General features: G+C 40.7%; 1 protein-coding gene across 5 annotated transcripts in view; it reads right to left on the minus strand.

Annotated features, from left to right (window-relative positions):
- Nucleotides 1–17,457, minus strand: part of greb1l (GREB1 like retinoic acid receptor coactivator) — a 57,302-nt gene that overhangs the window by 14,930 nt on the left and 24,915 nt on the right. For 3 of the 5 annotated variants that reach the window (XM_061694662.1, XM_061694664.1, XM_061694661.1), the window contains exons 2-14: nt 14,909–15,013; nt 10,132–10,291; nt 9,878–10,057; nt 8,559–8,735; nt 8,254–8,433; nt 8,055–8,183; nt 7,021–7,143; nt 4,633–4,770; nt 4,425–4,550; nt 3,913–4,050; nt 2,534–2,719; nt 1,678–1,977; nt 1,366–1,494 (exon numbers count right to left, since the gene is read on the minus strand). In XM_061694662.1, coding sequence (XP_061550646.1) covers nt 1,366–1,494; nt 1,678–1,977; nt 2,534–2,719; nt 3,913–4,050; nt 4,425–4,550; nt 4,633–4,770; nt 7,021–7,143; nt 8,055–8,183; nt 8,254–8,433; nt 8,559–8,735; nt 9,878–10,057; nt 10,132–10,288 — 1,963 coding nt within the window. In that variant the 5' untranslated portion in view covers nt 10,289–10,291; nt 14,909–15,013. The remainder of the gene's footprint in view (nt 1–1,365; nt 1,495–1,677; nt 1,978–2,533; nt 2,720–3,912; nt 4,051–4,424; nt 4,551–4,632; nt 4,771–7,020; nt 7,144–8,054; nt 8,184–8,253; nt 8,434–8,558; nt 8,736–9,877; nt 10,058–10,131; nt 10,292–14,908; nt 15,014–17,457) is intronic. The other 2 variants (XM_061694665.1, XM_061694663.1) reach the window with 1 other exon arrangement.

Raw genomic sequence — 17,457 nt, forward strand, 5'->3', positions numbered from 1 at the left:
GTAAATGCTGTTATCATTTATCATTCTTTTACTTTTACAAATGCCTTTTTACCCAATCTGTTTAAGATGATCAGACATGTTAATCTCAGTAAAATATCATTAAATCAATTTACAATTTGCTATGCCTGCGATTAAAATTTACATTACATTCGCTTGCTATTTCAAATGAATGTTCCCTTTATTCCTTTTGCTGGTGGTGCACATATCTTGGTAACGTTTCATCAACTCATTACAATTTGATTAAGTTTACGTAGGATCTAAATAATCAATATTTTCTTCCTTTGTTATTTACCTTGACAAAGAATCCGTACTTTCGAGTTGGTGGTAAATTGGTGGTCCATTGACATATGTTTAGGTGCCTACTCGGCAAAATCTTCACCAGATCCTGAAAGATTTTTTTGCACTTGTGCTTTTTATTGCACTTATTCAGCGCTTCGTATACTTGAAATTTCCTTCAATTTGAGAAAGATGATGTTCACACGAGCCATTTTGCAGGTGGCAATATATCACAAATATTTCTGTAAACTCTCATCAGATTTTGTTGGGCTTCTGTGGGATTCCTATCCGTCTGTCCATCCAGCCATGAAGCCATCCATCCATCCGTTTTCTATACAGCTCATCCATGAAATTTTGTTCCATCCTTTACTTTTGTAAGTTATTGTTACCTAATTATTTGGCATACGGCATAAGAGGTTAATTTAACATGATCAGATATTTATATCTCGTTATCATTTCATCAGCTTCCGTTAGGATTTCCTTACTTTTTTGTGACAATCTTTACTAAGTTATTGTTCACTCGTTCATTTTGCAGGCCGTCGAAAAGGTTCATTTAACATGATCAGATGCTAGTATCTCAGTAAAATCTCATCAGATCCTTATTAAAATCTTTACTTGTGTAAATTATTGCTCAATCTTTCATTTCGCAGGCCGCCTGGTTTTATTTTCCAGATTTTACCTTTCTTCATTATTGTTCACTCGTTAATTCTACATGCGGGATAAGAGTTTAAATTAACATGATCGGATGTTTATATCTCATGACAATTTCAGCAGATTCTTATTAGAATCGTTACTTTTGTAAATTGTTGCTCGATCTTTCATTTTGCAGGCCGCCCATGGTCAGAGGCTGATATCTCAGTAAAATTTCACCAGAACCTGATAGGATTTCCTAATGTTTTGGCCTGACCTTTATTTTATTTATGCTAGTATTCACTCATTCATTTTGCAGGCGGATGCAAATATCTCGGTAAAATCTCATGCTATTCGTAGGATGTGGGATCTCTGCTAAAAAAAAAAAAAAAAAAGGGCACATAAAATTGTGAGGGGTCTGTGAGTGCTCTCGATACATATTGTCAAGTCGGCACTTACCCAGCGAGGTGGTTTTGAAGTGAGACGCCAACACACTGACTTTGCCTGTAATGAGCTCGTAGCTAATCTCCTTCAGGAACTCGTTGGTGCTGAGCATGCCCTCCGCCAAAGCCCGCGCTTGGTACTTTCCTGTGATGGAGATGTCATGATTCTGATATCTAATCATTTCATACCAATGGTGGGTTGTCTTCTCTGCTGGCCCAAACACTTCCAGAAGCACTAACCTACATTTACAACCTTCTGATTCTCATATTTGTTCCATGAAATTGTATTAACCTATCCCCATCAGTCTATTCACAATCGTAAACGTACCGAAGACCAGCACGCAGAACTCATTTCCGCTCATCTTGGAGGAGCATATGATGACCACGTAGGTGGGCAGCGACTGCTGGAGGTGGGGACCCTCGCCGAGAGAGCGTAGCGACTCGCAGATGCCCTCGCCTAGCGAATTGTGGGCGGCCACCACTTGGACCGCGCCCCCGGAGACGCTGGCCTCCAGCCGAGCCAGCCAGGGAAGCTGGGACGGGGAGATGGCAGGACCACCCGGACAGCACAGCATGGCCTTCAGGACGATCTGCTCCAGCTCCTCCCGAAGGGGGATCTGCTCTGGACCTGCACAACAGGCGTGTACACTATTAGTACATTATTTATATATTTAAAAATCTGAAATTGGATATAACATGCCGGAACGGTGGACGACTGGTTAGCACATCTGCCTCACAGTTCTGGGGACCGGGGTTCAGATCCCGGACCCGCCTGTGTGGAGTTTGCATGTTCTCCCCGTGCCTGCGTGGGTTTTCTCCGGGTACTCCGGTTTCCTCCCACATCCCAAAAACATCCGTGGTAGGTGGATTGAAGACTCTAAATTGCCCGTAGGTGTGTGTGTGTGTGTGTGTGTGTGTGTGTGAGTGCGAATGGTTGTTTGTTTCTATGTGCCCTGCGATTGACTGGCGACCAGTTCAGGATGTACCCCGCCTCCTGCCCGAAGATAGCTGGGATGGGCTCCAGCAGCCCGTGACCCTAGTAAGGATAAGCGGTAAAGAAAATGGATGGATGAATGGATGGATGGATGGACGGATATAACATGAGAAAAAATCCCCACCCTTGAGAAGTTTCATTACAATTGCATCAACAGCTAAAATGGTTGAAAAAAAAAAAAAAAGCTCACCTAGACGTGCCAGGTACTGTAACGTGAGCAAAATCATGGTCTCCACGCTGAGCTGCTGGCTGATGCTGAGGCCCAGTGTCCCCAAGGTCTTCTCGCTTAGCTGGCCGTTCTGGTAGCAGCCCACCAGCAGGGGGCTTACCACTACGTCCCCCACGTTGCCATAGAAATAAGGTAAGGCACCGTGCCCTGAAGGGACAGCAACAGAGTAGAAACTGAGCAAACAGGGGAGAAAATCTCTTCAATTTACATTATAGTTCTACAATTCTTAATGAGTCAGCAGGTAATGCAAGCATATGCAGGAGCTATTTATAAAAGTGTTTAACTGTTTGGCCTGGGTGCATGTCAGAGTCCTTATCACTGTTGATATTTAGGCGAGCAGGGTCTTTTTTCTTTTTCAACACCTACTTTTGCTCTACTGGTAAACTGAAAAAAAAAAAAAAAAAAAGCTGCATTGAACGCTTCGGTGTGAAGGAGACATTCACAAACAACAATGAAGGAGAGGAAGTGTCTCCTGTATTTACTTGTCGGTGGCATATTATCTCAGAGGAGATTGCGGGCATTCAAATATATATATTTTTTAAATTCATTTTTATTTTATTTTTTTAACTTTTGTTTACATTGCCAGAAAGCATATTACACATTTTCAATGAAAATATCTCATTAAATTACGATTTCATGTAACTTTTGCCCTTAATTGTTCATCTTGTTAAATTGAATTTGAACATTTTGTTCATTTACATTTGATCACTTTTGTTTACATTGCCACAAAGCATTTTTTAAAATTTCCATTGAACATTTCTCAGAGAATAATGATTAATTCAATTATTTACAAACGTTTCCCCCCCCAATATTTGTTAATGTTGCTTAGTTGAATTCAACATTTCCATTCATTATCTACCCCACATTTGTTGACATTGCCAGAAAGCATTTTGAAGCATTTAATTGAACATTTCTCTGTGGATAATATTTTTTTTTATTGTTGTTTACACAAACTCATCTACCTGTAATGTATGTGCTCATATGACCATATTAATTTTCTTCTTTTTGATAACGCTAGAAAGTAAACCTCCTGTAGGGGGCATTACTACACAAAGTCATGTCTTACATTTAAAACACAGGTAAACTATTTTGACCAATTTTTCATCAAAGACATCAATTGTACATCTCCATAATGTATACGCTGTAAACAACATCTATCCAGTAATTTATGGTAGGTACGATGTTGTGCATAATGAACTTTGTCCTATGTTGTTTTTTTTTACTCAGGGCAATAATTTATTTTAATTACAGTACTATTTTTAACATAGTCAATGGAAGCAGCATCACAGATTTTAGCAGGGAGAGAGAAGATTTTTCGAAGCTGAAGAGAAGTCTAGTACCAATGAGGATGACGGGGCGAACCCCTGCACAGTTCAGCAGGTTGTCCGGGACGTCGACCGTCCCCCCGGCGCTGACAGGCTGAGGCTGGATGACGCCCGGCCCCGGGGGCTGAGGAGAGACGCCCCCTAATACAGAACCTGAACGGTAAGCACAAGAATAACCACGCAGGGATGATCATATATTCTCATCAGGTCAAAGACATTTTGTCAGGCAGGGTACATTTAATGATGGCAGAAATATGTGGAAGATTATATTTTATTTTTTTGGGGTGGTCATAATTCCCAGTTCTCCAGTAGCTCTATCTCCATGGAGATAAGAGGGTGAATCATCCTTAAACGATCGCAGAATGTCGTCCTCAAAGAAGGTTTGGAGAGATTATTAGAAATTAAAAAAAAGAAACCTACGCAAACATGTCTGCTAAAAAGCATGCAGCATGCGGGCCAAGCTACGAGTCTGATTCACGTCGACGAGGCAAAGCGGGAAAAAAACGCGACAATATTCTGGAACCTACCCGGAGGACAGACGACGGGGCGGATAGCAGGTACGGGCACGGCCGTGGGCGGGACCGGGACGATTGAAGTGGGATGCCAGCTCCGATGGCGCTTCTTGGGAGGACCGGAGTTCATGGCGGATGACACTGAGCGACACCGTAAAAAAAAAAAAAAAGAAACGTGAAATTGAACATAGAACACAAACCGCAACGGAGGAGGAAGTTTTACCTGGACTGTCTCCCGAGTCGGCAGCTCGATACCCTTGGCCCTGAGGCCCTAAGGTGACCTGGGAGGGGCTGAGTAACGGGGGACGCCCATCGACACCCAAGCCATTTGTCGGTCCGTTTACCCTCAGCGCCGTGGGAACTGGAAAATCGCAAGGAATATCTCCTTATTACAACATACTGCAAGTTGATAGCCTCAGGACAAAACATTAGGTATACCAGCACAAGCCAGTGAGATCCAATGCTTTTGCAGTATTTACCCCCCCTGTTTTTGTTGATTTAATTTAAATTTTAAACGTTTTTACATTGCTAGAAAGCATTTTTAAACATTTCCATTGACCATTTCTAGGTGAATGTTGTTGTTTTTTACATGATTTTCCATGCATTTTGGTTCATTTCAATTTTTCCAGTTTTCTTTATATTGCCAAAACGCAATCTTAGACATTTTCATTGACCATTTATCACTGAATATATATTATATAGATATAATATATTTTTCCCCAAAATTTTCACACGTTTAACTTTATTTTTTGTCATTCATGTAAATTATTTTTATTTGTTTACATTGCTAGAGAACATTCTTTAAAAAATTCATTGAACATTTCTCACCAAATAATGATTTTTCTTTAAATGATTTCTCCCCCCACTTTGTAAATGTAGTTTTTATAATTTTTAATTTTGTCTTTAAATGTTTGTCCTTGGCAGAGGTCTGCTATCACAGTAGTTATCAAACATAATATTTGTATTAGATCTGCCACACATGCAACAAGATAACACAGGTGTTCAATAATATGAAGAGTAGACTTTACACTGATTTTATCGGTCTGATCGGTATCGGACGATAATTAGCATTTTTTGCTGATCGGTTGATCGGCTTTTATGTCATAATTCGCCGATCCGATCAATGACTCCGCAAAAGACATTTACTCCGCGTCTCCATTGTGCACAGTATATTTGAATCCAAAAGCTAGTTTATTTTTAGCCTTGTCGCATGCCTTTTGACGTAGTACTGTAAACATCTGACGGCCAATGAAGTTATTTCATTAAAAAAACTAAAACAAAAAAAAAAACCTTGTCGTCGGTGTGGAACAGACAACACGTCTGAGACAGACAACGCGTAATGCCTCGCCGGGTCAGAATACAAGACAAATTTGCTCTTTCACAATTGCACTATGTCAGACTACTGCAATAAAACCACCGCATCCCGTTTTTTACGATCATTGGGCTTTATCTTGTCAACACAAATGCGACCGGATACACTCGTTACCATGGCGGTGACAACAAGAGTGGATCGCGCCGACTGTATTATAAGGACAAAATGGGGGGAAACGTGTGTTGGTGGTCACGGGTGCTCAGGACAGGAGAGGACGTTCGTTTAAGGCTTGCATGAGGTATGTTCACGTACTTTTAATACGATACGGCTAGCAAGCAGGCAACAAAACGGTATGTAGCCAAGCAAGCACTAATGGTTGTACGTAAACATGCCGCCGTTCTGACGAATCACGCTTGAAAGTTTAGGTGTGGGTGAAGTCATTTCATTAAAAATAATTTAATTACAGTAAGTCAGCACCCATTATTTGTGTCATGTTGTAATGTTTGTTTGACTTGACTGATTAGAATACACGATCTGACTAGAGCAGTGATTTCCAGCCTTTATGGAGCCAAGGAACATATTTTACAATTGACAAATCTCACGGCACACCAACAAACAAAAATGTCACAAAAAGTGGCTCCATTAATTACTGTATTTACTTCCTGCCATCTAATAGAAGACCATTCATTTGTTCTGTCTGTCACTATGCCTCACAGGCATAAATAGAGGAACAAAGACACATTATTTATTGTAAATATAATTTTTGGAGCAGTTAAGTACACAAGTATATACAGTAAATGAACAGGTCATTTAAATAGACACATTCCACGATCCATCTTGTGATCGGATCGGTGATCAGTTATCGTTTTTTTAAACTCGCTGATTGGTGATCGGCCCCCAAAATCCTGATCGTGTAAAGCCTAATGAAGAGCATTTGAAAATGGTCTCTCAGATTTCCAATACTTAAGCATCGATTACCAATGACCCGAACGGACATTTTCCAATCTCATATCCACTGCGTACACAATACACCGAAACATCGATCGGCACACATAACCTTTTGCCTGTCAATAACGCACAACCTTGTAAGAGAGGATAATGGATAGCCAAACCGAACGAGTCACTACGGCATTCCTTCTTTTGCTATTGATTGGTGTGTGTGTGTATCTAAGCAGAGGTTAATCTCCATGGTCGGTCATGGCTCCATTTGCCTTATGCATTGCATACATCATCATCTAAATCCCCCACCGAGCCTTCGAAGACTGACGGTAGAGTGAAAACACAATTGTCATTCGTCACCTATCGGGAGCGTCTTGTTTCCAGGCGTGGAGGCCAGAGGCTTGATGAAGCCACACTCTCGGCTCAGATCAGGACTGCTGAAAAAGACAGACGAGGCCGGCGTCATTCTGGTGGGCGGAGAATCTGGTGGTGGGGAGGAAAAAAAGATAAAGAAGAATCAAGGGTTAATTAAGGCCTCTGATTCGTCAAGTGAGTCGAGAGAAAGATTTTCACTTTTGTTTACATTGCTCAAATTTTCCTTTTCAAATCTTTAAACATTCCTCAGGAAATTATTTTGATACTTTTAATGCTGCCTAAGAAAGTAGGGGGGGGGGGTGGGGGTGGAATCCTGTAAAAATAAAATAATTATTAACTGAAAATGAAAATGCTTTAATATGCTTCCTAACAATGTAAACAAAAGTGAAAATCTTCTCTTGAAAGAGAGGGTGATCACTGAGCAATCAGAGGCCTCGATTAAACCTTAATTCAAGACAAAGACAGCTAAGTATCAAGGATAAGGAGCCATATTTGGTACTTGAAAGTATCAGAACCCTAATTCGGAACCTCATACTTTATATCAGGAATGATCATTTGGACCTTAAGTATCACGAAAGGAATACAATTGATCATTTTCTTATCCGGAGCGACATTTGGCATCTTAAGGATCGTAAATATCCGGAAAGGAACCATAATTGATACCTAAAGTATGAAATGAACCATAATCCGTACGTTGTGTATCAGGAACCATATAAGGTACCCTAAGGATCTTAAAACATATTTGGTACCTTATTTATAGGAAACTACATTTGGTACCTTAAATATCAGGAAAAGAACCATAGTTGATACTGTAAATATCAAGAAATTAATCATATTTGGTACTTTATGAATCAGGAATCATATTTGATACCCTAAAGATCTTAAACTATAGTACAGTATTTGGTGCTGTATGTAGCAAGAAAAGCATTCGGCACCTTAAAGTCACCATATATTGTGCGTCATCCAACTGCACAGGCGCACCTAATGTTGTGCCCCGTAAGCGCAACATTGTGGCGTACCTGACAGGGAGAACGGAGATGATCCATTTCCGCTGGTTGCGCCATTTTCTTTGCTGCTGATTGAGGACGACGAGCTGGGTTTGGACGTGGAGGTGGACGCGCCGCTGGACAGCTGACGCGTTTTGCAATCTAGGGGAGAAGACGACGAGAGGCTTGAAATGTGGACAAACGGCGGCCGTCGGACTGAGGTGGTTTCTACCTTTCCAGCAGATGAGGGGGCCTTTGCACAAAGCACCCTGAGAGTTCTTCACCAGGTAATACTTTAAGTGCTTCTGCTTCTTGGGCTGCGTGGATAACTTCAGGTTGATGTGGTTGGAGAACTCGGTGAAGTATCTGAAGCCCTTCTCGCCGCAGCCAACGCAGTTTCCGGAAAAACCTGCTGGCGATGCAGGGGAAATTGCTTAAAACGAGACATTGGTAACACACAGAAAATGGCTGCCGAGCGATCATATCCCGATGAGATGAGATCACGTGACACGCCGTCCAATCGGGGAGCACGCTGACCTAAAAGTGCATTTTTGCCGTTGTCGTCGGGCAAAAAGCGGCGGTCCACGGCACACACCAGGATGTGCTCGGCCACGCTGGGGGACTTGGCGCCGACCAGTTCGAAGCCCGCCGGGACGTCGATGGGTTCCGTTGCCATGGAGACCAAGCGCAGATCCTTGCCGGCCTGGCAGAATCCTGGAAATGAAATACTGTATTACATTTTATAATTATTCTTATTTTAGCCAAGGGAAGAAACAGCTGTGATGTCTTGACTGAAAAGGTTTTTCTATTGTAAACCATATTTACTAGTTCCAGGAAAGGAACCATATTGGTACCATATGGGTGAGGAAATAAATGTATTTGTTACTTTAAGAATCAGGGAACTATGTTTGCTCATTTAAGTATCAGGAACAGTTATTTTATATAACAGAAAAATAACAATATTTGGTAACTAATGTATCAAGAAAGGAACCATATTTGGTGGATTATGTCTCAGAAACCATATTTGGCACTTTAAGTTTCAGGACAGGAACCATATTGGTACCATATGGATCAAGAAAACAACCATATTTGGTATCCTATTTATCAGAAAGCACATTTGGTACCCAATATATCAGGAACCCGATACATGAAGAAATCACCCAAATTTGATCCCTTATATAAGAGGAAAAGAACCATATTTGGTACCTTATCAATCAGTAAAGCAACCATAATTGATATCTTATTGATCAGGAGCCATATGCATGAGGACAAGAACGATATTTACTTCCTTATCCAAGAGAAAATGAGACATCCTTGATGCCTTGTGGAGAACGAAAGGAACCATATTTGGTATCTTATAGATCAGGAAACTAACTGGATCTGGTAATTTACATATCACGAATCATTTGAATTGATTTTTCAGAGAAAAGAAAGCATATTTGGTACCTGATATATCGGCAACTCTATGCATGAAGAAAGAAACCATATTTGGTTCCTTATGTAAGAGGCAAGAAACCATAGTTGGGACCTTATTGATCAGGAATCATGTTTGGTAACTGCAATACTGTATCATTAACATATATTTGGTACCTTAATGATTAGAAACCATGTTTTGGATTTTACTGTATGTATCAGGCACCGCATTTGTTAACCTGTTTTAAGAACCATATTTTGTACAGTATACTTTATATCAAAAAATATTTGCTGCTTTAAAGCTCAGGAGCCATATTTGGTACCTTACATAACATTAAACATACTTAGTTCCTGAAGTATGACTTTATCATCATAAAAAAACTAAATAAGGTAAGAAAGAGAGGAGTTATTCTTTTTAACGGGCCTTGAGGGTGTGCTGTTACCTTCCATCGTGCAGCTGCCGTCCGGTACCGGGGTCTGCAGGTACGGCAGCGGGGGGCTGTTGCTGTCCGAGTCGTCCTCGTCCTCCAGCTCCTCCGGATCGTGGGAGGAGTGGCTGTTGGTCAGGAGCTCGTGGCCGGGCAGCTCGCCACCTTGGAGATCCGGTTTGGGTTTCACATCCGCTATAGGGTTATTATCACCATATCAGATTATGATTGTTCAGGTCTTCCTGTGAGAAAGTCCGCCAGTGACTAACCGTCCACGCTGGCGGGATAGGGCTCGGGCTTCAGGTAGAGCTGCGTGAAGATGGGCTGCGGATCTCCGCTGCTGGAGCGCAGCGACGCCTCGATGGAGTTGTGCAGGGCCTCTTCGAAGCGAGCGGACTTCAGCTGCCCGGCGTAGGAATTCCCCATGATCTGGGCAAATGACGAAAAGGGTGAGCCAATCACGCAGAAACATCTCCGTACCTTCATCTTTCAAGATACAGATTGGTGGGAAACTGGAAAGTGAATAGAGTGAGGTTGCCCGTGTTAGCAAAGTTAGCCCATCAATATTTCTGCATTGGGAACGTTGGCTTGTGAATGCATCAACAACCCCAATTCCAATGAAGTTGGGATGTTGTGTTCAACACAAATAAAAACAGAATACAATGATTTGCAAATCATGTTCAACCAATATTTCATTGAATACACTACAAAGACAAGATATTTAATGTTCAAACTGACCAACTTTATTGTTTTTAGCAAACAATCATTAACTTAGAATTTTATGGCTGCAACATGTTCTAAAAAAGCTGGGACAAGTGGCAAAAAAGTGCTCATCAAACACCTGTTTGGAACATCCCACAGGTGAACAGGCTAATTGGGAACAGGTGGGTGCCATGATTGGGTAAAAAAGGACCTTCCCTGAATTGCTCAGTCATTCACAAGCAAAGATGGGGCGAGGTTCACCTCTTTGTGAACAAGTGCGTGAGAAAATAGTCGAACAGTTTAAGGACAATGTTCCTCAACGTACAAATGCAAGGAATTTAGGGATTTCATCAACTACGGTCCATAATATCATCAAAAGGTTCAGAGCATCTGGAGAAATCACTGCATGTAAGCGGCAAGGCCAAAACCAACATTGAATGCTTGTGACCTTCGATCCCTCAGAAGCCACTGCATCAAAAATGAGTAAAGGATATCACCACATGGGCTCAGGAACACTTCACTTCAGAAAACCAATGTCAGTAAATACAGTTCAGCGCTACATCCGTAAGTGCAACTTGAAACGCTACTATGCAAAGCAAAAGCCATTTATCAACAACACCCAGAAACGCCGCCGGCTTCTCTGGGCCCGAGCTCATCTATGATGGACTGATGCAAAGTGGAAAAGTGTTCTTTGGTCCGACGAGTCCACATTTCAAATTATTTTTGGAAATTGTGGACGTCGTGTCCTCCGGGCCAAAGAGGAACAGAACCATTCAGACTGTTATAGACGCAAAGTTCAAAAGCCAGCATCTGTGATGGTATGGGGCTGTGTTAGTGCCAATGGCATGGGTAACTTACACATCTGTGAAGGCACCATTAATGCTGAAAGGTACATACAGGTTTTGGAGAAACATATGCTGCCATCCAAGCAACGTCCTTTTCATGGACGCCACTGCTTATTTTAGCAAGACAATGCCAAACCACATTCTGCACGTGTTACAACATCGTGGCTTCGTAGTGAAAGAGTGCGGGTACGAGACTGGCCTGCCTGCAGTCCAGACCTGTCTCCCATTGAAAATGTGTGGCGCATTATGAAGCGTAAAATACGACAAAGGAGATTCCGGACTGTTGAACAGCTGAAGCTGTATATCAAGCAAGAATGGGAAAGATTTGCACCTACAAAGCTTCAACAATGAAGAACATGATGGTAAACATGACACTTGTCCCAGCTTTTTTGGAATTTATCTCCATAAAATTCTAAGTTAATGATTATTTTCTAAAAACAATCAAGTTTATCAGTTTGAACATTAAATATCTTGTCTTTGTAGTGTATTCAATTAAATATAGGTCTAACATGTTTTACAAATCATTGTATGCTGTTTTTATTTATGTTTATCACAACGTCCCAATTTCATTGGAATTGGGGTTGTACCTTGTTCATTATACATATTGCGATTGTGTTTAACCCTATATCACATTGGTAGAAAGCGAATGGAGTGAGGTTCCCAATCCTGGCCAAATTAGCACATCAATGCATCTACTATATTTTTCATTGTAAATACTGCACGTAGCTGCAACGCAAACTGGCGGAAAGTGAACACAGTCATAAAATGGAAAGTTAGTGGCATGAGGTTCCACATATTGGTGAAGTTAGCACATCAATACATCTGAAGTGTTCATTTTAAATAGTGCAATACCATATATAGCTACAACACAGACGGACCTCCAAAGTTAGCTTGTCAACGCATCTACTGTATCTTCATCATTGTATATGTATATTACAATTATGTTTAAACCTATAACACAATGTTAGAAAGTGAATGGAGTGAGGTTCCCAAAGGTAGCTAAGTTAGCATATGAAGACATCTGCTTTGAAATATATGCGATATATCTATGCAATATTACAGTACATATAGTTGCAACACAAACTGGTGAAAAGTGAATGGAGTGAGGTTCCCAGCGTTGGTAAAGTTAGCACATCACTACATCTACATCATTAGTTGTAATTATTTCAAAACCATTTTTACCGACAAAACAGAGTGGTGGAAAGTAAATATTTTTCGGTTTAAGGCTCAAGTCTTTCTGCAAATATCCGCTGTGCTAACCCCCTCCCTTGGGTAAAAGTCGTCCACTCCGGGACATCTGTCGGGTGGCGTGTGTGGCCTCTTTGGTGGCATCCTCACCATGTGCTCCCAAAGAGAAGAATGATGAAAAAAAAAAAACACACGGGTGAAATTTCAAACCAACATGTCCATTATCCCCCCCTCAAAATGAGACCAGTTCATCGTTTGTTATCGTGGTGGTACGGAACTGCAGTACATCACACCGAGTGATGTTCCTCATAGTTTGACACGCTCCTGTATCTTAATATGGGGGGGGGGGGGGGAATTCCGATTTTTGTTTGTGCTGAGTTAGCAGAACCACAATCATTTTAATGAAAGCCCGCACCGAAGCCATAACTGAGTTCTCTTACTACCTATCTACTACACCTGGACAGATTGGAAAATGAGATTAACAGTGTACCCCTTGTGCTGTTGGGGAGATAAGCAGCTCGGCAGAGCCACTCTACGGTATTTGCTTGTATTGACAAAAAAAAAAAAAAAAAAAAGCAACAGGCAGAGGGCGCAAGTAGTTCAAGCTCGATAAGTTGGCTGACTAACTCGCTGCAGAGGAAATCGAAATACAAAACAAATGTTCTGTTTTGGTACCAATGCCAATTAACGCTAAGAGTAAATAGTGCAGGACCATTATAAAGTACCAAATAAGTAAATATTGCAATATATGTAGCTATAATAAATAAAGGTGGAAAGTGAATGGAGTATGGTTCCCCGGTGTTGGTGAAGTTCATATAGGAATACGTCGGTGTCAATAATTGTAGTTACTACAATATCCTTTTACACGACAGAGAGGTGCAAAGTGAATGGAGTGAAGTTCCCCAGACTGACAGAGTTAGCGTGTCAATACGTCTGAGTTGTTCATTGCAAATATTACAATTCTGCATGTAGTTACAAGTTACAAACTGGTGAAAACTGAAGGGAGTGATGTTCCCCAAGCTCACAAAGTTAGTGCGTCACTGCATCTGTAGTACATTTTTCATTGTAGTTATTGTAAAGGGTTACATGCATACAAACAAATTGGTGGAAATTGACTGGAATGAGGTTCTCCAGGCTTTAAAAGTTGGCACATAAATACAACTGCACTGTTCATTATAAATATTGCAGTATGTTGTAAACCTCCAACATAGATTGGTGGGAAATGAGTTGAGTGAGTTTGCATTAATACGAATGAATCCTTCATTTGGAATACTGAAAAAAAGTCATATGCGTACAACACAGTTTAGTGAAAGGTGAATGGAGTGAGGTTCCCAGGCTGGCAACAATGCAGCTACATTGTTCATTGTCAATACTGCAATTTTGTATAGACACAGACTAGTGGGAGGTTAATGGAGCATGGTTCCCCATGTTGGTGAAGTTAGCACATCAATAATTTGGTTTTGTGAAATGTAAATATTTCAATGAAGATTTTAGAACACTTTTTTAAAGTGAACGGGGTGAGGTACCCTAGACGGGAGTGAGGTTGCCTATCCTGTTAAAGTTAGCATGCATCGAAGCGATGTTTATTGTAAATATTTAAAAACTGCATTTAGAACAAAAACTTTCTGAAAGTGAATGGAGTGAGGTTCCCTGGCCGTGGGATGTTAGCGAGGCAACACAACTGCATTATTCATTGTAAATATTGCAATATTCATGACAGCTTTAACACAGATGTAATGTGAACGGAGTGAGGCTCCCCAGACTGGCAAAGTCATCAGGTCAATATACAGTATGTGCATTGTTCAACGTATAAATTATGATACTGTTTAAACCGACAACACATTGTTGGAAAGTGAATGAAGCGAGGATCCCAATGCTGGCCAAGTTAGCGCATCAGTAAATCTGTGTTGTCTGGAGTGACTTTCCAAATGTTTGCATGGGTTTGGGATGTTCATTACATCTGCATCATTCATTTTAAATATTTCAATCCTGATAAATAACTGAGGAAGGTGAACGGAGTGAGGTCCCCCCAGGCTTGTGAAGTTAGCACATTCTTTAAGCTTTGGTAAGTTCCGAGTGTGCGTTTCGAGTTGCTGGACTTCACTTTTGTTACAGTTGGCTTCTGCATTTGTATGCGAATAGGTTTAGCTCTGAGCCTCAGGCCATGTCACCGTTTGGCTTTTGCCGACCTTTTGTTTGACAAAGGCATGCTTCTCAAGACACGCTGTTCGTATTAGTTTCACACTGGACTTGCAGTGATGGTCAGTGTATGAAGAAGAAGGAGAAGATGAAGTCAAAGAAGGCGACTCACGTGATCAGTGTTGGCAGGCGTGAAGTGACTTGTTCACCTCGACTACATGCTGGGTCGCCACCGCTCAGCGCTTCAGTGAAGACATCTCACTCGCAGCTCCGACACCTGAGGGAGGACCGGCACGCGCGCACACGCACCCACATAGACGCACACGCGCGCGCGCACACACACACACACACACACACACAAAACATTAAAACGGATGTAAACTATGTTACCCAGTAAGCAATTAGCATCAGTGAGACAGAAGAAAGGCTATAAGGAATATAAACACCACTTTAAAAAGATGTTATATTTTATTATTAATTGTAATATTTACATACAACGTATGGCCACAATATTAGGTGTACTGTATCTGCACAATCAAATCTTTCTTTACAGGCATAATAATGCTCAGTTTCAATTCATATTCATTGAACAATATGTTTATGAATATGTTGGCGCTCGGTTACCTTCATGTGAGGGTCCAAATATTAAGAACAGTTGTCATTAGGATGCAGAAGTGAAGTGCAAACTACAATAGCAATAAACAACATTGTTGATTATTGCTAGGCAATTTGGCTGAGCAGTTGTACCTAATATTGTGACCTTTAAGTGGACATAAATGTCATTTTTCATTTAGTTTTAAAAATATAAGATGACCAAAAATGAGATTTTTCAATGCATTTGACGACGAATCGATTACTGTGTTTTCTGTTGTTTTTGCATTATCATTATTTTTCACAAAAACTTATTCAATAACGAAGGTGTAACAAATATTGTGGCCATAAATTGTATATCCAAATTTTGTGTAGATTTTTCTTTTTTTTAAGCCAAAGATGACAGATCAATTACTATTATTCTACATTTTTAAATATTTAAATATGTAAACGGTTTAAAAATATTGTATGACTCAATTGAGAATGATTTAATAATAATGCATTGACTCAATATAATGCACTGGAATTATGACATTTCTGTATTGAAGAAAACGTATAGATGCTATGGTCAATATTTTTCACATTTTAAATACGATGTATTTTTTTTTTTTTTCCTCACTTGGGTCACGGGCGTGAGGTACACCCTGGACTGGTTGTACCCCGTCTTTCATCCGAAGTCAGCTGACAGACGCGCCAGTGAGGATAGGCGGCTCAGAAAATGCATGGCTGGATGGATAATTAATCAATTGTAATTTTTTGAAAGTAAATATATTTTTCAATGCCGCATGCCTAAACTGATTTTTATTTTTTTTTTTAATGCAAACAACAACGGCCTAAGGCTTATTTTCCTACACTTTTGCATGTCATTTGTTAAACAAATTTTTTTTTTTTTCGTTTTACATATTCTTTGCTGTTGTTGCATTATCGGTACTTTTCACACAAACTTAGCCTTACGATTTTGTGAAAGCAGATTCTTGTGTACCAAATATAGTTGCCACTGAGTGTTGTGTACCTACTATAGATCATTTTCATCATGTGCTTTTTCATAACTATTATTATTTTTCACGGTGGTCCAACAAGAACAATGAACGCACTTGCGATTAGTAGCCAACCGTGACGGGAGAGACTCAAGGAGCTGCTATCCGATACGTCGCCCTGCCTCTGGGCTATGTCCAAACTACGGGGATGTTTTAGTTTGCGTTGGCCGCACACAATCAACCCATGCTGCTACTTTGACCCTTTGACGGAGTATTGTTTAACCACTCAGCCTGTGATATAACACAAAGCAAAGTCCCCCCTCCAACTCCCCCGACAATGTCCCGACTGACCCCCGTCATCACCAAAACGGGGTCCAAGTCCTCCAAGTGTATACATTTTTTGCACGGGAGCTTCTCTGTGTTAATGATTACCCCGCTTCGATACAGCCAATCAAGTCAATGTGTCAGCCAGGAAGCTGGTCTATGAACAGCCGGTGACACAAGGAGCCTGCATTCTTCTTCTTGTCCTCACTTGATCCCGTTCCCAATAAAGGGGTGCAAGTTCAAGCTACGCCTACGCAATGTATGTGGGGCACTGTTTGGATTGTTATCTGAAGAGAGATGAGGGGGCCATAAAATGGAGAAGAAGAAAAGAAAAAAAGAAACTGAAATGTTGCCCGAGGCGCTTGAAGATGTCCAGTTTTTCCAGTCATGACACCAGGACGAACTGTACTTCGGACCACAGCAGGAATGCTGAGTAAATGGGCCCACTGACGAAATAGTCCTCATTCCAGTTCAAGTTAGGACCACGCTCCTTCTTGGAGTTGACTTTTTGCATTTTCATTCATCACATGCATTTCCTTCCACTATCTAACTTTAACTTTACTAGCAGGCATTTTAAACTCCATACTTTTATATCAAACTGTTGTTTGTCAACACTTTGGTGACATACTAGTTGTGCCATTTAGTCAGGTATTAATAATTGGTATACCAGAATGTAAGTTAGCATACCTTTTACCAAGTTTTTGATCTGATTAATTTCTGATACGTCTGCTTTTAATCCCATGAAAATAATGTCAAATACACTTTAAAAACATATGTACAATCAACAATAAAATATCTTATTTAGATATATTTAGAGTCTTCAATCAAC

Source organism: Phycodurus eques, chromosome 13 (assembly GCF_024500275.1).
Source record: "Phycodurus eques isolate BA_2022a chromosome 13, UOR_Pequ_1.1, whole genome shotgun sequence".
Taxonomy (NCBI): domain Eukaryota; kingdom Metazoa; phylum Chordata; class Actinopteri; order Syngnathiformes; family Syngnathidae; genus Phycodurus; species Phycodurus eques.